At 41.7% G+C, this 26,107-nt stretch overlaps 1 protein-coding gene across 1 annotated transcript in view; it reads right to left on the bottom strand.

The window, feature by feature from the left end:
- The window catches only part of ADAMTS18 (ADAM metallopeptidase with thrombospondin type 1 motif, 18), a 183,639-nt gene that overhangs the window by 53,411 nt on the left and 104,121 nt on the right, over window positions 1-26,107 (bottom strand). The window contains exons 11-13 of the mRNA XM_006860150.1: window positions 25,030-25,125; window positions 20,128-20,276; window positions 3,642-3,814 (exon numbers count right to left, since the gene is read on the bottom strand). Of these exons, the coding sequence (XP_006860212.1) occupies window positions 3,642-3,814; window positions 20,128-20,276; window positions 25,030-25,125 (418 nt within the window). The remainder of the gene's footprint in view (window positions 1-3,641; window positions 3,815-20,127; window positions 20,277-25,029; window positions 25,126-26,107) is intronic.

Below are 26,107 nucleotides of genomic sequence, written 5' to 3'. Positions count from 1 at the left end.
GTACATGTATGTCCGTGTGTGGTTTCTAAGAATGGAAGTCAATTTAACAATCCATACACAACTTCCCCAATGTTAATGTGGGTAAGATTTTCATTTTCCCAATCTTTTGTAATAGCCATCACACACATGTTTGGTGGGTTTGGGTAGCTAGATTAAGTTGGAAAGTCAAGAAAGTGGACTTTGCAGTCCCTATGGCCAACCATGGACATAAACTGAGCAGGATAATTATATTCCAATAAAGCAGTGAGATTTGGCCTGCAGGCCAGCATTTGTTGAACTTGATTTAGGGCCTCGGTGATTTTAGATCTTTCTGTGGGATGTTAAGAAAAAATTTTTGAGGCATTTTGAAAAACAAAGTAAACCATGGCATATAGTCAATCACATAAAGAAGCAAATTATGAAAAGAAAGAGGGAGGAAGCAAAAAAAAAAACTAAATCTGAAAGTTGAAAAAAAAAAAAAAAACCTTTATTGACTATTAAAAGTCACTGAGAAGTTTTTGGTATTGCTGGCAAAAAGAAATAAATTTTTAAAAATTTATGAAGCTCTTTGTTATCAGAAAGAAGTTATTCTGCCAATTCTCATACAAAAAGAGTTCTTCCTGGCCAACAATTCCAGATGACATTTCTCACATGAGACCTTATGTGGGCGACATGGAATGATATCCCTGACAACAGTTTGACAACAAATGTGTAAACAGTTTGCAAATAATTGAGCTTTCTAAAATCCTTCAATAAAAGATGGAGTGGAAACCTGAATGGGAAACAAGTTAAATTAGTATAGCCCAAATATGCAGCATGTGGAGACAATAAGCTCTCACCTCAGAATTTTCTAAAAAAGATGTTTGAATTGATGCCTTCTAATTTTTGCATTTGAGATTAGGGAGTTAGTTGTAGGATCATATGGAGTCCTGGTGTGGCACTGCTGGATAATGTGCTGGACCGCAAGGTTGGCGGTTTAACTCAACAGCCACTTCTCGGAAATCCTATACAAGGTTGCTATGAGTCGGAACCTACTCAACGACACTTAACAACAACAACAGGATCATATAAGTACATATGTATACGTGTGTGTATACAGAATCCTGATGATACAACGCTTGGCTGCTACCAAAAAGTGAGGTGGTAGATTCACCAGCTGCTCTGTGGAAGAAAGTGACATTCTGCTTCTGTACGGAGGTTATAGCTTAAGAAAGATTACAGCTAGGGGGCAGTTCTACTCTATTCGACAGGGTTGTCATGAGTTGAAATTGACCTGCTGCCAATGGATTGGTCTGATGTTGTTTTATATTATAGGAGTCCTGGAACGGCGCTGTGGGTTAATATTCTAGACTACAAAGTTGGTTTGAACTGCACGGTCAGCAGTTCAAGCTAACGAGCCTCTCCATGGAAAACCTATAAGGGTCGCTATGGGTCGGAACTGAGTAGATGGCACTTAACAACAACAACAGCAACATATATCATAGGTAAAATATATGAATAGAATGTATATAAATTGTTGAATGGGAAAGTTATTTACTCTGTATACTTTCATCCATTCTACAATAGTAAAGGAAACAAAAAAAGAGTGAGAGAAAGAAATAATCATCAGTAATGGAAAAAAAATAATGGAAATGTAAAATGTGTTTGTGAAATATATAATTACTCAATTCCTGGCAGAATGCTTCCAGAGATGGAGAGCTTACTACATACAAATGGAACATGCTTCCATCTGGGGCGTTATTATCTCTTCATTCATTCATACAGGCACTCAACAAGTTTAGGTTTTCAATAAATTTGTGTCAAATGCTGTTCTTAGATATTGGTGACACAAGCGTGCTCCAGAAGGACACTGGTTTCGTCCTTGTGACAACTGTATTCTTGTAGGTGAGAAATATAGATAAATGACCATGTTGAAGACATGAATGCAATAACAAGAGATCTGAAGAAAAAAGCTGGGAGATGGGTTCAGAGAAGGATCGGACAAGGGAGGTAACTTTCTCACAAGGAGAGATGGCTAAGAAGAGGTTCTTTGCCTTTCACGTCATTCTGCCCTCTGAAATGATTTCAAATAAACCCTAGTCCTACTCAATATTGCTTCAGAACTTTTAATGGTTATGAAATGGCTACTTTACTACTTAATGAACACATCTGGGTCCTTTGTTACTTCTTTCTAAAACAAGGCTTTTAGAACTTTGACATCCATCTGTGCCCACACTTCTGGATGGATACATGGCCCTGACCAGAAGAAAGACTCCTGAGGAGGTTTGGCCTGAAAGGCTGTATCGTTTGGTTCGGAGGTTCCAGAAGTCCACATGATGGTTCTAATGACATTAGCTTCCTTTCTGGCACCTGATAACACTGCTTCTTTATGAACTTTTGCATAAGAACAGCCCTCTGTCTCATTTCACATGAATTGTCAGTAAACTAAGCCTTGTTCCACCTGCACACGCACTCCCAGGGCCTCACATTTATCCTTTTACAAGGGAGCAGAGAGCAGTTTCCATAAATCAAAGGGATGGAAATAATGGTTAACGCTTTTATAATGGAAACAAAATCAGAGCCCTAACAATTTACTAACATTGAATTAAAAAGGACATTAAATTGGCATATTATAATAAAAAGAAATGTGTATGCATTTAATTGAAACAAAAACAAACTAATGGAAAAGTAAATGACAAAATATCCACAAAAAGACAAAAAAACCCACAAACACAAAATCAGAACAACAACAACAAAAGTAAATGACAACCTACAGCTGTATTACAGCGATCACTAACGCCCTTGTGTTGGTCCCAGGGGTGTCAGAGAAGAACTCTGGTTTTCGCCATCAGATTTTCAATGGTTGATTTTTCAGAAGCAGATTGCCATAGAAAGAGAGTCAAAACGTCCACTTTCCAGTTAGCAGCAGAGCGCATGAACTGAGTGCCCGCAACCAGGGCTCCCAAGAGTTTGAACCAACTTGACAACAACTGGTTTAAGAAGGTAGTATAGAAAAGCCAGACCAAAACAATTGCCTTTGATTCGATTCCACCTTGTTTGAACTCTACAGGACAGAGTGGAAGTGCTCCAAGGGATTTCTGAGGATCTAGATCTCTACAGAAACAGACGGCCTCCTTGTTCTCCTGGGCAGCAGCTGGTGGATACAAACCACCAACCTCTTCATCGGATGCCCAGTGCTTAGCCTGCTCTGGCAGCAAGTCTTGTTTAGGGTTTCGTGTGTGTGTATATTGCACATGTGTATTTCTTGTTACAAATAAGTCTTCCCATGCCTGTAATCATCTGACATTTCAGTTACTGATTATGGTCCCTCTATGGGGCATATATGATTTCATGAGTTTGGGGTCTAGGCAATTCATACCAACTGCAATTAACATCCCTGGGAGACTGAACTGCCAAAATGTCAAAGGTAAGTTTAGAAACACAACAACATTCCAAACACATGAACCTTTTGGCTTAAACCTGTGGGAGACAAGAAGTATATTGAGGGGAAAAGGTGTGGAAAATTAAACCACATCATGGGAAGTGAATGAGAAAATGAACCAGAAGAGACCCGGGCAATGAAACTTAACCTCTGCAGAGTCAAGGATTTCACCTCTGCTGTTAGCTTCCATTAATATTCACAGAGCAGTGTATTTATTAGGGTATCCCAGAGACCCAGTTACCTTCCACTCTTGTATAGGGCTCCCACTGGTAGAACCATCCACGGAAAGGCTTGTTGTTATATTCTGCGCACTGCTGGGCTCGGAAATCCAAGCTATTTTCATGACAGGGGTTAATGTTGCACAGCTGGTAGATACGGCTAGAACCTGGGCAGAACTTGCCACCATACTGAGGCCTAGAACAAAGTTAAAGAACTTTAATGTTCGTATTCACAGAGCTCACTATTAGTTATAGACGTCAACACAGGGGTGGGGCATAAAGAAGATGAGAGCTTTGCCACAGTGGGTGCTGTGTATGTGGCCTCTTACAGGGAGGGAACTATTTAGCGGACATTTGTCTTGTCTCTTCTTAATCCACAGCAGACACAATGAACGGATCATGGAACTATACGTGTATATTTTAAGCACTACCTATGTTGGAAGAAGTGCATCCAGAGCACCCCCTGGAGGCCAGGATGGCCAAACTTTGTCTCTCCTACTTCAGACATATTGTCAGGAGGGACCAGTCACTGGAGAAGGATATCATGTTTGTTAAGGTGGAGGGTCAGAGAAAAAGAGGAAGATCCCCAGAGAGATGGACTGGCAAAGTGGCAGCATCAATGGGCTCAAGTGTGGCAACAATTGTGAGGTCGGCCCAGGACTGGGCAGTGTTTCGTTCTGTTGAGCATAGGGTCGCTATGAGTTGGTGCCAACAACATATATTATATATTAATTAGATAGATGGACAGATACATACATACATACATATATATGGAATTTCCTTGTGATGCAGCAGGATAAGCAAGGTCGGTGGTTCAAACCCACCAGCTGTTCCTTGAAAACCTTATACAGAGTTGCTATGAGTCAGAACCAACTCGACAGCACTTAACAACAACAAATATAAACATGTATGTATGTATACCTACATAGAGGTGCTCTGGTAGCATAGTGGTTATGAATCGGGCTGTGAACCTCAAGGTCAGCAGTTCGAAACTACCATCTGTTCTGCGGGAAAAAGATGAGGCTTTCTGCTCCTGTAAAGATGTACAGCCTTGGAAACCCTGTACAGGGTTGCTGTGTGTTGGAACCGACTCCACAGCACATAACAACAACATGTATATACAGATATGGAAAGAAGTTCAACAAGTCCACAAAAATCTTTTACAACACAGTTCTTCGGGAGCCATTATCACTGACCATTAATTGGAATCCGCATGTGAGATCAAACACATTTGCCAAATCAAAAAACTGTCCTGATCCAGTGTTTACTTTCTGGCAACATCCTTAAAGACTGTTGCATGGAATGATATATTTGGCACTCATGATACTCCATCATGTGTTAGGGATATCTGTAAGTTCAGCTAAACATTATTAATACATACGTGTTCCATGGGCCAATGCATGCTACACACATAAACAGGATGCCCTTTACGTTGGCATCCAAAGCTCTTCACAAGCTGTCTCAACCTACATCTGAACCCTTTCTTCCATTCCCTATCACCCCATTATCTTCCTTCTTCTTTGTCCTGCCCCTGTTGTATGGGGAAGGTCTGGTCACAAAGAGAAGGAACAGGAAGCCCCATCTGTCCAGGTGCACAAGCCACATTCTCCAATACAGCTTCACCAGCCATTGAGTGATATTTCATTAGTCTATGGCCCTTAGGTGTTTTATTCAGCTAATTCCAAACTCCAAGAGAAAACATTCCCTTGTTTTCATCCCTAAGGTCATTCTTTAAGAATCCTGATGGTACTCTACTAACCAAAAGGTTGCCTGCTGGCTGGAATCCACCCAGAGATTCCATGGGGAAAAGACCTCGAGAGCAGCTTCCTTAAAGATTACAGTCAAGAAAGCCCTACTGGTCAGTTTCACTCTGAGACACAGGATTGCTGTGAGTTGGAATTGACTAGATGGCCTGCCGCAACAACAGCCATTCTTTAACTTTGCAGATGGCCTGCTGCTTTCCTGCCAAGCACACTGGAAAACAAATTTCCAGAATAATCGATCCCATCAGAACATAAGTAATTATGTTCTAATGCCAAACTCTTTACAGTCTTGGTAAGCGAACTCCGATCTGCAAAAAAAACAAACAAACCAGAAAACAAAATACAGAAAAAAAGAGCAGGAACCAAACTGGGAATTACAAATTGTGTTTTATGCATGTTACGTGATGCATGACACTGATGCTGGTCCTCTGCTTCCCTTTGGTACTTTTGTCTGATGGCTAAAACCTAAGTATATAGCTCATCTTATATAAAAAGTCCGATGTCATCTTATACCATGAACAGAGGCTCCAAGTTAATAAAATGTATGTGATTAAAATTCCTTGTCTCTTTAGGAAGCACATGTACACTATAAAACACCCCGGGATTAGCTTCAGCATACTTTATCAAATTGTCCTATAACTGCAGGCTAAAATGGATCCAACAGAAACGGGAAGTGTCATAGTGCCAGAACGAGATTTTTATGCTATTTCAAAGCATTCTGGAGTAAATACTTAAACAAGCAGCAGCTGTTACTCTAGATCAGAGCCCTGGAGATTTCTGAAATCATTACCTAAAAAGCATTTAGAAAAACCTTAAGTTCCATATGATAGCCTCAATATTCCTGGTCATCTGTGAAAGCTTATTTATAACTATTTTCTCTGTTTAAGACTTTCTGTCTGAGATTTTTACAAATAACCCTCATTTGGGCCATTCATCTTCCATGAAGTACAAGACGATTGCATGCGCTATTTTTTTCAACTTACAGAAACCGTAACCCGGAAAATTCCTTGGAACTCCTATAGCCAACCCCTTACTTTGCAAATGACGACCGGCTTAGAGAGCTCACAAAGTTATGGATTGAAGACCACACTGTGGAAAGCAACAGGACATAAAACTCCCCTGTCACCGAGTTGACACAGACTCTAAGAAACCCTGTAAAGAGACTGTAAATCTGTACAGGAATACATAGCCTCATCTTTCTCCCGAGGAGGGGCTGCTGGGTTTGAACCACTGACCTTGAGGTTACCAGTTCACTGCCTAACCCACTGCCACCAGAGAGAGCAGAGTTAAAACTCAGACTTTTGGATTATGTCTAGGATTATTCTCTCGGTTCACTTGGACTCAATGGAGCTAGGAGATGCAACTAGACAGGGCAGGAGGAGAAAGAGACAGGAACTCAAGATGTTTGGGGGCGGGTCTTTTTTTTTTTTAAGTTTTTATTGTGAATTGAGTGATAGTTTACATGGGAGAACATCAGCTTTACATTCATCCTGGTGTATTTTGTTTCATGGCAATATTACAATCCCCTTCATCAAACAACGAAAGGGTACACTCCACAAGCCCACCCCTGGGCCATCAGCACACAGTCCCTCTCCCTCCCTGAGTCCAGAGTCCCCAGCTGCTCCTTCTCTCCATGTCATCATCTGCTTTAGTCTGTGGCTTCACTGCTTCTCTGGGTAGGGTCCCACATTCCGCTCTTCTCCCTTGATGGTCCCAGGGACCTCTGTTCCTGTACTGCAAAGTCAATCACTCCCCTCCTTTTGCTACAAAATGTCTACCTTTACATTTCCAACTCTCAGAGAGTCAGTCCTGATAACAATTATTGACCATTATACCACAAGAGTCTTATCCTCCATCTCCTTTCATCAACTACATTCAGGCAGATTGGAAACCACTCAGTGGAGATTCTACCTTCCCCTGCCCCGTCTGGAACTAGGCTCCCTTTTGAAAGCTTGTAATCCAGTCACTTCTTGCCTTTGTAGCTCCTCCATTTTGGGTAGCCAATGTTCAAGTTGCCCATTCCTGTCAACCCTGTGTACTGAGTGGGTGGGAATGATCATTGCTGTAAAGCTTCGTTTTCTCTTTTGAGTTACTACATCCAAGAGTATAGGTCATGTTCATCAAATTATAGCAGATTACACCTTTTTTCCTCTTCCTTATTACTCTAATTGAGTTGTGATCATCCAGTAATTGATGCCAGATCAAGTGGGTACTATCTGCAAGTATGGGTATTTTTGTGCATCTCCTCTCACTTCCTATCAGCTGGACGCTCTAGTCCTCTGGAGTCCCCAGGTCTTGCCATACTGCTGGCCAACCAGGTCTCAACCCAGGTTGACAGGAGTCTATTGAATGTGGCCGGACTTAGCTCACAACTTCATTGCTGTTTTTTTTGCATTTCCCCTTATCAGTAGACCAATACGGTCACCAGCAAGACCACATGCCTGCTTGTGTACTACCCTTGAGCTACAATCTTGGAAGGGGGTTTGCCCTGAATGGACCCTACTGTTTGCCTTGATGGCTCCCCGGCGAACAACTTGCTTGTTCTTATAATAATCAATCAGACTGCCATTATTGTTTTTGATTTTTCCTGCTGGCCTTTCTTTCAAGAAGGATCTTCTGTTTTTCTAGACACTTCAGGCTGGTCTGCTTGTCCTTTCAAGTGTACATTTCCCACCTCAGAGGATTCTGGATGGGGATCAGGATTCCACCTATGATCTTATGCAATGCAAAGGCTCCATAGGAAGCCTCCTTCACTGGGCAAGTTCTAGCCCCATTTTAGGTATTCCTATCAGTTATAAGCTGAAAATGGACTTATAAACTTTCTATGGTAATGTTTCTGGCTATTCCTTTCTTCCCCCCTCAAGTGTCTATTTTACAACAGTAGGCAAGGGAAACCAAGATTCAAAAGACAGCCAAGCATCTTAACATTATTTCCCTTCTTTTACCCCTTCAAACCATGCCTCAATCCCTGTATCCCAGAGCCCTGTTGTTCCAAGGTTGAGCATACATCATTATTTACCTCTGTCCCACTTAGTCCATTCAAACCTGCCTAATTGTTCTCCCATTTGCCTTGTTCTTCCATCCCCTCCCCGCTTCTTGTGTATTGCCCCCCTTGCAGAGCCCAAACTATCCCATATCTATTCCTTAGGGGATGGGTCTTTTTATAATGAGAAAACCTTGGGTTTAAATATTCTCTCTGCTCATCCTAGCATTACTTTAAAACCCACTGCCACTGGGTTTGGTTTGAAGCGACCTTGTATAGGGTTTCTGAGGCTATAGGAACAGAATCTTTATAGTCGCAGAAAGTCTCATCTTTCTCCCAACCAGAAGTTGGTGGGTTTGAACTTCCAGTCTTGCAGATAGCAGTCCAGTGCTTATCCAACAGCATTATTCAACCTCCTAATCTGTAAAACGGGAAGGCGTAAGACAATTGAGAAAATGTGTGTAAAGAATGCCGAGTATTCTCTAGGGCAGAGTCACCACAGATTTATTGTAGATATAAAAATGCAATTACACTTATGATTAAGTACTCACACTATGCCGGATATTGGACTATATGGGTTTTATATATTAATACTCCCTCCTCCTCCTTTTTTTTTTTTTTTTTTAACATCATATGGTCAAAGTTAGCAAACGAATGACTGCCAAGAATTTGTATTGCTTAACTGTATCCTTAAATGCAGGCATATTTTTTCTGCCAAACAAGAGTGTCAGGAAAAATGACAAGAAAAATTTACCAAAATATTCCTTAGTATAATTCGTTATTAAGATCAAAATTTTAAAAGGGCATAAAAGCAGTAAACAGTGAATTTCAAGGCACATGGTTTTTATCTTTGCTTGAGATTAGTATTGTGGAGGCCCATATTGAGATTACTATAAAGTGTGATAGGATAGTATCCATTTGCCTACAAGGAAGACCAGTTCATACCACTATTATTCAAATTTACGCACCAATGATTAAAGCCAGGGATGATGAAATTGAAGAAGTCTACCCACTTCTTCAGTCTGAACTTGATTAAATATGCAATCAAGATGTACTTATAAATATTGGTGACTGGAAACAAAGAGGAAAGATTAGTCACTGAAAAATATGGCCTTGGTGATAAAAATGATGCTGGAGATCAAATGACAGAATTTTGAAATAATAATAAATAATAACTTCTTTATTGCAAATACCTTTTTTAAAACAACAAAAAAGATGACTACACACATGGCCCTCACCAGATGGAATACAAAGAAATCAAATCGACTACATCTGCGGAAAGAGATGGTGGGAAAGCTCCCTTATCATCAGCCAAAACAAGGCTGGGGCAGACTGTGGAACAGACCATCATTTGCTCATACATAAATTCAGGCTTAAGCTGAAGAAAATTATTACAAGTCCATGAGAGCCAAAATAAAACCTTGAACACATCCCACCTGAATTTAGAGATCATCTCAAAAACAAATTTGATGCATTAGGTGCTAATGACCAAAGACCAGAAGAGTTGTGGGGTGACATTTAGAATATCATAAAGAAAGCAAAAAAAAAAATCATTAAGAAGACAAGAAATTAGAAAAAGAACAAAATGGATGTCCGAAGAGACCGTGAAACTTGCTCTCAAGAACAGAGAGGCCAAAGCAAACGGAAGCAATGAGAAAGTAAAGGAGATGAACAGAAAATTTCAAAGGACAGCTCGAGAAGAAAAAGTCAAATATAATAATGAAATGTGCAAAGATTTGGAATTAGAAAACCAAAAGGGAAGAACATGCTCAGAATTTATCCAGCTGAGGAAATTGAAGAAAAAATTTAAGCCTCGACTTGGATTCTAAGGGCAAAATATTGAACGATGCAGAAAGCATCAAAAGAAGATGGAAGAATACACAAAGCCACTGTACCAAAAAGAAATGGTCAATGTTCAGCCATTTCAAGAGGTCGCATACGATCAAGAGCCAATGATATTCAGGAAGGAAGTCCAAGGTGCAGTGAAGGAATTGTCAAAGAACAAGGCACCAGGAATCGATGGAATCCAAATTGAAATCTTTCAACAAACTGATGCAGCACTGGCGGCACTCACTCATCTCTGCCAAGAAATCTGAAAGGCAACTACCAGGCCAACTGATTGGAAGAGATCATATCTGTGCCCATTTCAAAGAGAAGTGACCCAATAGAATGCAGAAATCATTGGACAATATCATTAATACCACATGCAAGTAAATTTTTCCCAAAGATAATTCAAAATCAGCTGCCACAGGACACTGATAGAGAACTTCCAGAGGTTCAAGCTGGATTCACAAGAGGCCATGGAATGAGGGCTATCATTGCCAGTGTCAGATGAATCTTGGCGGAAAGCAGAGAATACCAGAAAGATGTGTTCCTGTGCTTAGTGACTATATGAAGGGTTTTGATTGTGTGGCTCATGACAAGCTATGGACAACATGGCGGAGAATGAGCATTCCACAACATTTAATTGTGCCCATAAGGAACCTGTACATAGACCAAGAGGCAGTTGTTCCAATAGAACAAGGGAACACTGAATGGTTTGAAATTAGGAAAGGCATGTGTCAGCGTTGTAGTCTTTCACCATACTTAATAAATCTATATTATGACAAATAAATCAAGAAGCTGCATTATATTAAGAAAAACGTGGCATCAGGATTGGAGGAAGGCTCATTAACACCCTGTGATATGCATATGATACAACCTTGCTTGCTTGACCCCCAACAAGATGGATTGGCGAAGAGGACTTAAAATACTTACTGATGAAGATCAAAGACCACAGCCTTAGGTATGTGTTGCACCTCAGTGTAAAGAAAACAAAAATCCTTACCACTGAACTAGATATATGGAGAACAGATTGAAGTTGTCAAAGACTTCATTTTGCTTACACCAACCATCAACACTCAAGGAAAAAGCAGTCCAAAACTCAAATGAAGTATTGCGTTAGGCAAACCTGCTGCACAAAACCTCTTTAAAGTGTTCATTAGCAATGTTGCCAGTTAAAGGACTACGGTGCACCTGACCAAGCCACGGCATTTTCAATAATCTCAGATGTATGTGAAACTTGAACAATGAATAAAGAAGATTGTAGGATTGATGCATTTGAGTTATGGTGTTGGAGGAGAATATTAAAACTACCACGGACTGCCAAAAGAACAAACAAATCTGTGTTGAAAGAAGTACAGCCAGAATGTTCCTTGGAAGCCAAGATGGCCAGGCTTCATCTCTCATACTTCGCACATATTGTCAGCAGGGACCAATTCCTGGAGAAGGACATCATGCTTGATAGAGTGGAAGGTCAACGAAAAGGAGGAAGACCCCCAACAAGATGGATTGGCACAGTGGCAGCAGCAATGAACTCAAGCATGACAACAATTGTGAGGTTGGCACAGGATCAGGTAGTTTTTCATTCTGTTGTGCATAAGGTCCCTATGAGTCAGTGCCAACTCGATGCCACCTAACCACACTATAACCATAATAGAGTATGTCCATAGTTGAGATTACTAGAGAGTGTGCACATAATTCAGATTATTATGTTGTTGTTAAGTGTCACTGAGTCAATTCTGATTCATAGCAACCCCATATAGGGTTTCCAAGGCACAGCTGGTGGGTTTGATCTGCTGATTTTGTGGTTTGCAGTCCAGTGCTGATCCATAATGCCATACAGAAGTCCTAAGATTATTATAGAATGTGCCTATATTTGAGATTACTGTACAATGCACTCATATTAGTGCCCACTGCCAACAGTAATGAGAACCCTAGTGGTGTAGTGGGTTAGGAGTTGGGCACTTAGCCACAATGTCAACAGCTCAAAATCATCAGTTGCCCCACAGTTAGTTTCCAACTTATAGTGACCCTATATAGGGCTTCTGAGGAGCGACTTGTGAGTCTGAAGTGCTGACGTTGCTGTTCAAGCCAACCTCGTGATCCAGGGCTTTATCCTACAGCATCACACCAGGTCTCAAAGGAAGGGTGGTTGTTAAGTACTGTAGAAATAGTCAGTTCTGACTAATAGTAACCCTGTATAGGATTTCTGAAGAGCATCTGGCGAGCTTGAACCACTGACCTTGCAGTTCAAAGTGACTGTGCAGTCCAAGGAAGGGTTAGAGACGGAAACACCACCTTTAGAAGTGTATAGATGGAGGATGTGTCGAGAAATAATAGTTTCACATTTTGATATATTTTTATAAATAAAGGTTTACATGATTTTGTAGCCATGCTTTTTTGACTTACACAAACAGGTAGGTGTGTATGTGTTTGTGTGTGTGATATGCAAGTAGCTTGTGTTATTGTACACTCGACACTCTCCACATTCTTTATAAGCACTGTATCAGTTAATTATCAAAACTACCCCTATTTTTCAGATGAGGAGATTAAGTAAAATTGCTTAGAATCAAGTTGAGAAAAGGCAGAGAGATTATTTAAATCCAATTCCTCCTCACTATAAATCACCCTTATTGCGAGGGATACACACACACACACACGGAGAAACAGAGACTTAGTGGGATAAACTGAGTGGGATTTTGAAACACCTCTGACTTTCTCTGTATGAATATACCCTAGGGAAGACTCATAAAACCTATTTATTTACAACATCCCAGGGGTTTCTGATAATCAGCTGAACCTGGAAATGACTGGTTGGAAAATGAGCCCCCGATCTGAGCCCAGTATTACTCTAGTTTCATTTGCTAAGTTGCCTTCCAGAAAGTGGTAATGCAATTTAGAGCTTCTTTCTAAAATAGATCAACCTTTTATGAATATTCTGTAACGTTTTCGTGTTGTTGTTAAGTGCCATCAAGTTGGTTCTTGCTCATAGCGACCCTGCATAGGGTTTCTGAGGCTTTAAATCTTCTCAGGAGCAGAAAGCCTCATGTTTCTTCCATGGGACAGGCTGGCAGGGTAGAATTGCACACCTTGTGGTTTGTAGACCAGTGCTTATCTTACAGAACCACAGCACTCCTCCTGAACATCTTAGCTATTGATATTCCTGAATGAAGTTTATAGGAATATCACTGGGCTCAGCTACAGTACAACTGCACGAAAGACCAGAACAAAATGGACAGCACGGAGTCTGAGGGGCCTTGGTCTGACTCTGCCATATCAGTGTGGTGGTCTGGGAAGGTGCTGCTGCTCGGACAGGACCCTCCACCTCTTCTGTTGCACGCCTATAAAACAATGGGGACAGACTATAGGGGATGGTCGACTAATGTCAGTTTCCACCAGAGTGGGAGCAAATGCCTGGGGAAGGGTTTGCAGAAAGGTTCTCAGCCATATAAGGACTGGTAGAAAAGAGGGCTTTAATTAATTAAAAAAAAAAAAAAAATTTCTACCATGGACCTTGGAGTCCTGGTATGGCACTGTACAATCAACAGTGGATGGCTACCCGCAAACTCGACAGTTCAAACCCACCAGCCGCTCCTTGGCAACCCTATATGGGGACATCATGAGTCGGAATCAACTCGATGGCACTTAACAACAACCATGGGCCTAATGCATCCCTAGGTGGTACAAACAGAGATGTGATCTGTCACTAATGGAAAATTGTGGTTGGAATCTACTCTGAGGTGCCTTGGAAGAAAGACCTGGTGATCCACCTTCCCAATAATTACAGCAAAGAAACTGCACGGAACACGGTTCTACTCGGAAGCATTGTGGCCGGCCACTGCGATTTGGAATTAAGCTCTTGGCAACTGTTTATGTGGTTTTTTAACATGAACATGGGGAAAGGGGAAGTGTGGTGGTTTTGTATGATTGATAAGTACTGGATTGCAAACCACAAAGTCAGCGGTTCAAGCCCAACAGCCACACATCGCAAGAAAAGATGAGGCTTTTTGCTTCCATAGATTTACGGCCTTGAATCACTGTGAGTTGGAACCAACTCAAGAGCAGTTAAGAACAACAACAGGGAAAAGGAAAGTCACTTGTATTCGGGATTGGCGATTCCAGAACCTGATAACCTTTCAACCATTTTGAAACTCAAAATTTTGGAAAATTCATGCATCAGCCTGGAAGAAAGCAATCTTATATGAAACAAAATATTTTCTGGAAAAAAACTATCCTTATAGAAAATGGAAATGCCACGTTGTCTCTCACAAGAGAAACAGAAAGTGGGTAGGCTGAGCGATGTGAACGCAACCAAATGTTTTAACTGAAACAAGAACAAAAATAGTGTTTTAAAAATGGAAGAAAAATCAGCTCTCCTACAATGACATGAAATGAAAACAGAGAACAATTAAGCCAATTGTCTCAGGAGAGTTGATCATGTACTTGTTTTATTTGTGACTTCATGCATAGTTTAAGTAAACAGTACGCTGATTAGTCTTAATCTTGTTTAAAATGATAAAAAGTCACCAAGTGCAACTATTTTGGTGATTAATTATTAAGCATCTCTAAAATTAGAATATATTTCCATGAGCAATATCCTGTGATAAAGAGCATTTTCAATCCCATAGACATGAGAGGTTTAAATTTAAAATCCCAGGGGTATCATTCATGTGCTTTACCAACACAGCTATTAAATTAGGTAATCTACTTCTTTCTTGGGAAAACATCTAGATTGTAAAATGTGATGTATGAACACCAGATCCAAGAACTATGCTGCAGAAATGCAAAGTGATATCATAATTTTAACAATTCTATCCAAGATATGCTTGGTTAAGTAGAGGGTTAGTGAAAAAGAGCAAGACCCTCAGTGAGACGGGCTGACACGGCAGCTACAAAACTGGGCTCACACAGCAATGGCTGGAGGGTGGCGCAGGACCAGGAAGTGTCTCATTCTGTTTATCTAGGGTTGTCAGGGGTCAGAACTCAAAGGCATCTAACAGCAACAACTAAAGCCGTTTGAACTGCAAGGTCGGCAGTTCAAGCTCGCCAGCTGCTCCTAGGAAACCCTATACAGGGTCACTATGGGTCAGAACTGACTCGACGGCACTTAACAACAACAACAACAACAACAACAGCAATCCAAGACACAGGTTACATTCCAAATATCAGAAATGTGGTTTTAATCATCTGGTAAAAGGTATAAAAACATCACAAGCCTTCCCACCACTGTACCTAGTTACAGCATCTGAATGGACCAGTGGGGTCTCTCAAGCCAGGGTAATTTTGCCCCTGTGGACTCCTGGTGTGGCGCTGTGGGCTAATGCCTCAGACTGCAAAGTCGTTTGAACTGCAAGGTCGGTGGTTCAAGCTCACCAGCTGCTCCTTGGAAACCCTATACAGGGTCGCTATGGGTCAGAACCGACTCGCCGGCACTTCACAACAACAACACATTCCTGGTAGCTCTGGTAGCATAGTGGTTACGAATCGGGCTGCTAACCTCAAGGTCAGCAGTTCAAAACTACTAGAGGTTCCAATGGAAAAAGATGAGGCTTTCTGCTCCCATAAAGATTTACAGCCTTGGAAACCTTGTACAGGGTCGCTATGGGTCGGAACCAACTCCATGGAACATCACCACCACCACCACCACCCTCAACAGCGCCTGACAAACCATGGTCAAACTATCCTAAATTCTCCCTGGTATTTTGGGATAAATTAGCCCCCTAGTTGTTTTTTTTCAGTCCAGACTGCTGACTCAAAAGAAACACTGTTTTTCTCTTTTAAAAATTTCCTTTTGCTGTAGTTTCATGATTTATTTGAATTCTCAATTTACCAAACATTTATACAATGCTTTTACAACGTGCCAAGCACTTCTCTAAGCATTTCACAAATCTTAACTCAGTCGATGTAGGTACTATTGTTATCCTGTTATGACAAGTGAGGAATCTGGGGCCGGGGAATAAGTTGCAAGCAGCCACATAGCCAGGAAATAAATGTCAGCACCAAGATGCAAACACAAGTGGTTGGCATTAGAGTCTTTGTTACTCCATGCTGTGTTGTTGTGGTTGTTAGCTTCTGTGGAGCAGATCTTCGACTCAAAGCAATCCCATACACAATGAAACAAAATGTTGCCCAATCCTGTCCTACCAACATGACTAGATGGGGACTAGACCATGTGATCCACAGGGTTTTCCTTGGCTGATTTTTGGGAGACCGCCAAGCATTTCACCCTCGTCCATCCTAGTCAGAAAGCACCAATGACAAACAGCAATGGCCACACATGAGCTGGTGCACTGGCCAGGAATCACACCTCTACATGGAGACAACAATTTAAAGATCTCTAAGAATCAGGCTGTGAACTGCAAGGTCAGCAGTTTGAAACTACGAGCAGTTCTGTGGGACAAAGATGAGGCATTCTGTTCCTGTAAAGATTTACAGCCTCGGAAACCCCGCGCAGGGTCACTATGAGTCGGAACTGACTCCATGGTACTCAACAACAACCACAGAACCAAGGAGCTCTGGTAGCGTCGTGGTTACGAATTGGGCTGTGACCCGCAAGGTCAGCAGTTCGAAACTACCAGCTGTTACGTGGGAGAAAGTTGAGGCTTTCTGCTCCCGTAAAGATTTACAGCCTCAGAAACCCTGTACAGGGTTGCTAAGATTCGGAACCGACTCCACGGCACATAACCACCACCACTACCACAAAACCAAGCTGGGTAGTGTAAAGGGTCAATGCACTTAACCACTAGCCAAAAGGTGGGAGGTTCAAATTCACCCAGAGGCACCTCAGAAGAAAGGTAGGTGAGTCCTGCTGACGAACCCTAGCAGAGCACAGCCCTTTCTGACACACATGTGCTTACCCTGAATTGCAGTTGACTCCGCACTAATGGGTTCCCGTGCGCCATTCAAATCTTGTTCTAAACTCAAACACACTATTTCCCAAGGCTGAACCACAGTCTTCTCGTTCTATGGTGTTAGGCGCTATTGACTCAGTTCCAACTCATAGCTACCCTACATACAAAAGAACCAAATAGTCTTGTACCATCATCACAATTGCGATGTTTGAGCTGACTGCTGCTGCCACTGTGCCGATCCATATCATTGGGGGTCTTTTTTTTTTTTAGCTGACCCTTCACTTTATCAAGCATGATGACCCTCTCATGATACGACAGATCGGTCCCTCCTTAATAACATGTCCATGGTGTCCTGGTGTGGCGCTGTGGGCTAATGCACTGGACTGCAAAGTCGGTTTGAACCACAAAGTCACTGCTTCAGCCTCACCAGCTGCTTCGTGGAAAGCATATACAGGGTCTCTATGGGTTTGGAACTGATATGACAACATTTCACAACAACAAACAATAACATGTATTGTCCAAAGTATGAGAGATGAAGTCTTACCATGGAGGCTTCTAAGAAACATTCTGGCTGTACTTCTTCAAGCAAAGATTTGTTTGTTCTTTTAGCAGTCTATGGAACTTTTCAATCTTCTTCTCATTCTATGACCTTCAACAATTCTCCAAAGTCTATTTTCATCAGTAAGACCTTTCACCATTGCATCTGAAGGCTAACATGTTGGTACCTGTCTCTCCCAGTGGGTTTGGGATGAGAATGATGAAAACTTCATGGACCTAAGAACCTTTTGTTGACTGTCCATGGGGTGCTCACCAGGGTGTCAAATAGTCAACAAGATGCAATTTCTAGTCCCCTCCCCTAACTTTCCCAAGAGGGTATTACTAGCTCCACTTTCTCCCTAAACCCAAGTTGAGAGTTTAAATGACTTCCCCAAAGACACAGAGTTAATTAACAGCAGATACCAGGGGTTCGTCCATGGTCCTACGGTGGTGCTGTGGGTTAATGTACTAGACTGCAAAGTCCGTTTGAACTGCAAGGTTGCCAGTTCAAACTTACTAGCCACTTCTTGGAAATCATAGACAGAGTCACTATGGGTTGAAACCAACTCCACTGCACTTAACAACCAGGGGTTCAGAGTCTCTCTCTACTTCACCCTACCATCAGGATATAACAGGTCGCACGTGTGTTTCGTATGGAACTAGAGTATACAAGGAGGCTTCAGAGTCGGTGGAAAAGTAGAATGAAAAGATAGCAGAATTCTCCCACCGACTTGTTGAAGCCCCCTTGTATAAATGTATATAAAAGCAATATCAAACCACATTCATTTTCACAAAAAGAATGCAGCTCAGTGGCCCAGAATGATTAGGCCCGAAGGTGTACAAGAGTGACCTGGGCCAGTTCCAATCCATAAAAAGTTTGTTTTTTGCTGGGTTTTGTTTTTAATTGAATTTGTTGTCATTATTTTTGAAAATTGGGAAACTTCACACATGACTTTTTTTTTGGAATTTCCGGTTTCTCTTGAAAAGTCAGGCAGGTCTGTCAAAACGTGTGGCTGCACATTTCTGCATGGCACAAGTAGAGACACACGTAGACACACGTAGCTCACCACGTAGAGACACATCCAGTCCAGCAGCCAAGCCGGCCTGCTCTGAGCATCAGAGGCACTGGACTGGGTGGACCTCCTTGAGATGAAGGGAGTAGTTTAACAACCGCTGGGGTCCTTGACCATCACACAGACCCACAGATTAACTCCTGTGCAGAATTTTCAGTTTTGATCTCTCATTTCCTACACCGTCCCGTACAATGCACATGACCTTTATATACATACAGTAAAATGCTAACTGATTACTAATAAGCACAGGAAAGAAAACCATACTTTAAAACAGTATTTAAGGATGACTGAGTTTCTGTTAAGGGGGATGAAAAAATTTGGAAACAAACAATGGTGATGGACCACCTTCCCCCTCCCATTTAAAAAAAAACCAAAAAACTCTTGAAGCTGCTAGCCTGGGGTGGCGCTGTGGGTTAATGCGCTGGACTGCAAAGTCATTTGAAGGGCCAGGTTGGTGGTTCAAGCTCACCAGCCACTCCTCAGAAACCCTACACATAGGTAGGAACTGACCGACTTGATGACACTTAACAACAGCATGCACAATCAAAATCCTTATGAGGTTTGGTTCCTTAGGGCTAGGGTTATGGTTTTATAAGACATCCCAGTTAATTGGTCTAATTACGAGTTTAGTTCTTTCGTTCTACCTTCTAGTTCATCATGTTGTGTCTGGGGTCTTACATACTTGCAAGCAGCCATCCAAGGCCCAACAATTGATCATTATTCCCTGGAGCAGCAGAGGAAGAGGAGTTAGGAAGAAGAAGAAGATACAGAATGTGTAGCTAATTCCCTCCTTTGCCATGAGACCAGAAGAGCTGGATGGCATGGGACCACCATTACTGAGCATTTTGATCTAAGATTCTAAAGATGAATCCTGATCAAAAGGGGGAAACTGCAGAAAGAATCTCAAATTCTCACGGACTCCAGGCTGCCTGAACCCCCAGAGAGCAAAACCCTGAGTAAGTCTTTAAAACAAATACAAAATATTCTTTGACATCTTCTTAAAACCAAACATTAACTCAACTAGCAAACAAATAAATAAAAATGTCTGCTTTGAGCATTATGCTCTTTTGATTCTAAATGAGAACAGTAACTTGAAAGATTAGCTCGGAGCTTTGGGGGGAAGTCAGTTCATGCTAATGTGGAGGGAAAACTCAGAAAAGAGGTGAGAATGTACCCAATGTCACAGAATTATACGTACTGAGTGAATGTTTTGTTGTATGAATTCTTAGCAAAAAACTTTTGAAAGAGCTGAAGTGACAAATGCACTCATATACATGTTACCACCCATCATAGTTTCATGGGAGTAATACACTTTTCTTGAAAGTATATATTTTTGGAAAACTTAACTGGGCAAAAGTGTAAGTGTGATATTAATCATCCAGATGGTGCAAGGCGGGGGAAAGGGGGGAGGGGGGGCAGTGTGTTATGTGCTCAAAGCTATTGTCTCAGAAATGTTGATTTTCCCTCAGAGCCTTCCTTACTTGGGGTTACTGCAGTATCTCTCTTGGTACCGCACTCCTCCGCCACACGTCCGCGAACATTCTGACCACTTCGACCAGGAGGACCATTGGCCGTGGATGGGCCGGGGCCCATGCTCCCCAAACTTGACACACTGACCTCGCCGACACCACTGTGAAGAGAATACACAGTAAGCTTTCTGTCAGGAACCAGCTGGGAGAGCATAGGGAGACGCAGCAAATACGCGGGGTTATGGGGTAAAGAAGTCTGAAGGCAAACAGGAAAATTCACGACAGCTGAGAGAATCTTTTCATGAACACCTGGTTACTCTACATTCCGTTCATGCAGCTTCAGTTTCTGCTCTGTACAAATGCTTGGTTACTCCCTATGGGCCTTGTCACGGGATCCCTTCAGTTGCTGCATTTTATATTGACCTCACGTGTGGAATCCCTTCAGTCACTGTGTTTTGTAAACACCTGGTTTCTGCTCTTTTACTTCATGCATTTAAATGTCTGACATCTAGAGAGAAGGGCACCTATCACTAACAGGCTGGGGATGCTGTGTTTTGTGAACGTCCAGGTGAAACGCTCAGATAGGAGTCCACAAACAACTCAGGTCATCAGCGTGGCGAGAACTACAAAGGAGCCTCCCTTCCTTGACAGACTTCACTAAAGTGCAATGTACCATTCACTCAAGGGAATCCGTTTGCAAGATATTCACACAGACTTTCTCATCTTCAACAGTGGCCTCACCATAAAACAGATCCAAGGATGAATTGTATCTCTGTTTTGGAGTCCCTGAGTGGTGCACAAGGCTCATAGGCTAACAGAAAGTTTGTCAATTTGAATCCACCCAGAGGCACTTTGGAAGAAAGGCTTGGAGACCAACTTCCAAAAATAAAACAAACACCTAGCCAATGAAACCCTATGGAGCACAGCTCTACTCTGACACACATGAGGCTTCCATGAATGAGAATCAATGGCAACTGTTTACTGATTCTATCTTGCTTTTTAAATTCCAAATCATCCCCATAGGATATTTCTTACAAAATAGAATAACTTCTCATCAGTAAAAAGTGCCCACTTCAGCCCCTCGGATGATGCTGAGCTGAGTGTCCTTGATGAATTGCTGTTGTTGTGGTTGTGAAGTGCCGTCAAGTCGGTGCCGACCCATAGTGATCCTGTATAGGGTTTCCAAGGAGCAGCTGGTGAGTTTGAACCGCCAACCTTGCAGTTCAAATGGCTTTGCAGTCTGGAGCATTAACCCACAGTGCCACACCATTAGCACTGGGTTTTTCCTTCAAGGTGGAGAGCTGTTTTCTAACCTTCCTAGTGTACATTCCAAGCTTCATTATTCATCTCTCTCCGAGGGGGTTGCATTCACCTCTGGTAGGGTGTTTTTTTGTTTTTTTGTTTGTTTTTCTGGGGTGCTTTTATTAGGAGCAAGTTCTGCCTGACTGCACACTCTCCTAAGAGCCTCTGCAGTTAGATTCATAGGGTTGGGGTTTGCACCTGGCCAAATTTCACTGAGGATGGGGGGCTTCAGCTACAGAATTATGGAGAAGTTGTTTGACTTCAAATCTTTACTTCCCCCTCCCCTCCGTGATAAATTTGGCCTTGTGGCTGTTTATTATGTGGCTTGGTTGCTAGTGTACTCTGTCTAAGTTAAGATATTACTTCCTTTCTTCACAATCTTGCCATGTGTTGATTAATTCTGCTGTTTTTAAATTTTCTTTTCCCCTGAGCCAACCGCCATTTCAGACTTTGCACGGGATCATATAACATCGTTGAGAACTTTGTAGGGAAAGCGAACAGCCCTTGGAAGGTTTTGTCTCTCCCTGCACAGATATTTCTAGTGCTACTTCTAACTTCAAACTGAATGAGCATGACGTAGGCAAAGATCTTTGAGGAAAGACAAAAAAAAAAAAAACACACGAATCCCCAGAGAATGCATCTATTCTAGCAGGACTGTTCGCACACGACTAGATTGACCTCAGGTGCCCAGAATAAAACAGCAGCAGCTGTTAGAAGAGTTGACTAAAGTTGCATCTACAAAGTGCTGCAAATGTCAGAGAACGTCACACACAATGTATCTTAGAATCCTCACAAAGCACTTCAGGGTTAATGACTATTCCCTAGATGAGGGAGATATAGCAGAGAATAATAACTAAGTAACTTTTTCAGAGCACACACTGAAACAAAGAGTTATGTTGGTGGTGGTGGTAAGTGCTCTCCAGTCAGTTTTGACTCATAGTGACCCAATACTGGGTTGCCAAGGAGCGGCTGGTGGGTTTGAACTGCCGACCTTGAGGTTAGCGGTCCAGTGCTCATCCTACAGCGCCACACCAGGAGTAGATAAGACAAGATTTCAAATCTACTACCAAAAGCTGATAAACAACTTACATACTCCTGACCTTGGGGACAAGTTATGGATCAACTAGTTAGTCTTGAATCACAGGTCTGTTTGCTTGTTTTTAAGGAATGGACTCCTGTTATTCCAGTCATTCAATTTAACTTTTTTTTCTTTGAAATGTTTCCCAGTATCAGGCTGGGCAGCTGAAAGGCTATCTAAACTGGATTTTAACGCCTTTTAGGAGGCAGGGAGGCACAGACATATATATATAGACACGTTTATGTAAAATTCTACATGAAAGATGTTAAATATAAAAATTAATATACACATATAATTTTATTTCTCTAACTACCATCTGCTCTTTGGAAATCCTATACAGAGTCGCTCTGAGTAGGAACGAACTCAACAACTTGCCACCAGCAACAACACATACAAATATGGACCTCTGGAAGCACTGTGGGATAAGCCCTGGAGTGCTAACCACAAGGTCAGCAGTTCAAAGCCACCATCCGCTTCTTGGGAAAAAGATGAAACAATCTGCTCTAGAAAAGATTCACAGCCTTTGAAAGTCTATACAGGGTCTGAATGTACTCAATGCCAGTGGGATTTGGTTTATACATACACATAAGGAATCTTGGTGGCGCAGGGGTTAAACACTCGGCTGCTAACTGAAAAGTTGCCAGTTCGAGCCCAGCAGCTCCTTTGTGGGAGAAAGATGAGGCAGCCTGCTTCAGTAACAGATTTATAGCCTTAGAAGCCCTAAGGGGCAGTTCTACTCTGTCATATGAAGTCCACCTTACCAAACATGATACCCTTCTCCAGCAACTGGTCCCTCCTGACAATATGTCCGAAGTATGAGAACGAAGTATGGCCATCCTGGTCTCGAAGGGGCATTCTGGCTGCACTTCTTCCAACATGGATCTATTTGTTCTTTTGGCAGCCCATGGCACTTTCAATATTCTCCTCCAACACCATAACTCAAATGCATCAATTATTCTGCTATTGCTTTGTATAGTCATAGTCAAAATGTTCTTACTAACATTTCTAGTGAGAAGTACATTTGATTAAAAATGGACCGTAGCTCCAATTCCAATGTTCACCATCTGCTTTATGGGATGTGATTAATTGAAAAGAGAAGGATGAAGAATTCTAAAATACGGACAACAGTCATTAGAAACGTATATATATATTGCTGGCAACTCTTCAACTTTTTAAATGTTGATTTTTCAAAATTTGTTGTTGTTGTTAGGTACTGTTGAGTTGGTTCCAACCCATAGCAACCCCTGTATAGGGTTTCCAAGGAGCAGCTGGTGAGCTTGAACCACTGACCTGCAGTTCACACTGGTTCTGCAGTCCAGCGCTTTCAAAATAAAGAGTTAAAAAGCATAACTCTTCCAAGAGATAGTGAAGAGAAGCCTTCAACAAGATTAGACAGCAATTGCTAGACACGCTTTCCTTCTCGTCCATCTGTGTCTTGGCCTTTAAAAATTGCTTGTTCTTCCTTGTTCTCATTCAGCTAGAGAACTTCAGTTCAAACTCCAAGCTCCATGCTAGTGTGCCTCCTCATTGGAGCTTTTCCTAAATGCATCCCTGGTTCTGGAAAAGATGCATTTCTCAACCATCTGGGTCTCCATAGCAGCTAAATGCTGTGTAAGTGTATTTAAAAAGATAGCATTAGTGACTACTTATTCTGCCCAGGTCTCTGCTGGACTGACTGTGAACTGTTGTAGGTACAAGATCAAGTCATCTTCTTCTCTGTGTCCCCACGTCTCCAGAAACTGGTATTCAGGAGTTAATATGCTATTGTGGAATTGGGTTCACTCTAATGGACTCAATCTTCCATACGGACCTGGGCTGCTTGGAGAGCTCCACTCATGGAGCTCCACTCATCATCCCATATTACAGTCTGCAAAATGAACTCCTCAAATCAGGATCATATACTGCCATCTCAAATGTCCCTCTTTCCCTCTAGACTCTACTAGAGAAGAGGAAGGCAATACAAATGGACACATAAGAGTTCATCACTCAAAACCTACATACCTCCCACAACGGAAATGGTTCTTTGTCCGGATGAAGATGGTCTCTCCCAAGAGATTTTCTGGTACAACATAAGACATTCTCTAAACGATGGGGCTCTATCAGGCAAGTCAGAAACTCAATACTATGTCCTTGGAGGATAAGTGAGTGCCAGAGGTTATGGTAGGGTGAGACAGTCAGTTTTTTACTAGTAAACAGGACTCCTGATCCCTGAGGTTTTACACACTACATCAAAGGCAAGCAATTGACAATGAAAACTACTTGTTCACTGGAATACCAACATTTTGATCCAAGCCTCCCTCTACAAAGGATAACAAAGGAAAAAAAAAAAGAAGGAAATCATACACCATTGATCAAATTGGATTATATTAGCATGCGATTTTATCGTAGTTGCTAAATCAGACACGTTATGCTAAAGAAAATTCAGAAAATAAATGCAGTGAAATCATTCATTCTAAGGGTAAGGGCAGAGAACAGCTTGGGTTCCATTCCTTATCAAGTATCTAGAACTAAAAACTAACAAGTATGCAATTTACCATACTCAAGCCACAAACGGTCCCTTCCGCTGCAGGCATAAACTTGGTCTCACATCTGTGGCCTACTCGATGGCACCAGAGAGATTTGCAAATGTCCTGGAAGGCAAGAAGGGACTGGTCAGAAAGAAAATACAACCACTCCTTGAATACAAAATGCTTTCGTGTACAATGGTATATTTCAAGCTAGTTCAATGAACTCCGACAGATGTAGAAATCACTGGTGAGCGGTGAAGCTGTACCAGCAAAGTAAGCAGAAATAAATCCCAGCAACCATAAACAAGTACACTCCATTATATTGCTCTTTGCTTTATTGTGCTCTGCAGACAATGTGCAATGTATTGTTTGCAAACTGAATGTGTGTGGACACTCTTTGCTGAGCAAGGGTTATTGGCACAATTTTTCCAAATGCATGTGTTTACTTTGTGTCTCTGTCACCTTTGGGTCACTCTTGAAATATTTCAAAGATTTTCATCATTCTATTGCACACATCACAGACTACATACATTACAGTGTCACCAAAACTTTTATAGATCCCGGGAAACCAAAAAAATGTGTGTGATTCCGTTGATGACAATATTAATTTTATTGGGGTGGTCGGGGATGGAACCTGTGATATCTCTGAGATATGGCTGTGAGCAGGTAGATTCTATACTCCCTGCATATCTATGTGTATTTAGTAATCACTAAGAAGTACCAACCAGGATCCTGGTGTGGTGCTGCAGGATAAACACTGGACTGGTAACCTAAAGGTCAGCAGTTCAAGCCCACCAGACACTCCTTGGAAACCCTATACAGGGTCGCTACGAGTCAAAACCAACTTGATGGCACTTAACAACAAGAGGTAGTAGCACCAGTAAGTTTAGAGAACACTCTGGCTGAATTTAGAGATCATCTGAAGAACAGATATGATACAATAAACACTAATAACCGAAGACCAGAAGAGTTGTGGGAAGACATCAAGAACATCATACAGGAAGAAAGCAAAAAGTCATTAAGAAGACAAGAAAGAAGAAAAAAATCAAAATGGACATCAGAAGAGACACTAAACTTGCTCTCCAGTTTAGAGATGCTAAAGCAG

The sequence above is a fragment of the Chrysochloris asiatica genome, unplaced genomic scaffold (genome assembly GCF_000296735.1).
Source record: "Chrysochloris asiatica unplaced genomic scaffold, ChrAsi1.0 scaffold00037, whole genome shotgun sequence".
In the NCBI taxonomy this organism is placed as follows: Eukaryota; Metazoa; Chordata; class Mammalia; order Afrosoricida; family Chrysochloridae; genus Chrysochloris; species Chrysochloris asiatica.
The sequence above is the reverse complement of the archived record's forward strand: the minus strand, read 5'-3'. Positions and strand labels throughout refer to the sequence as shown.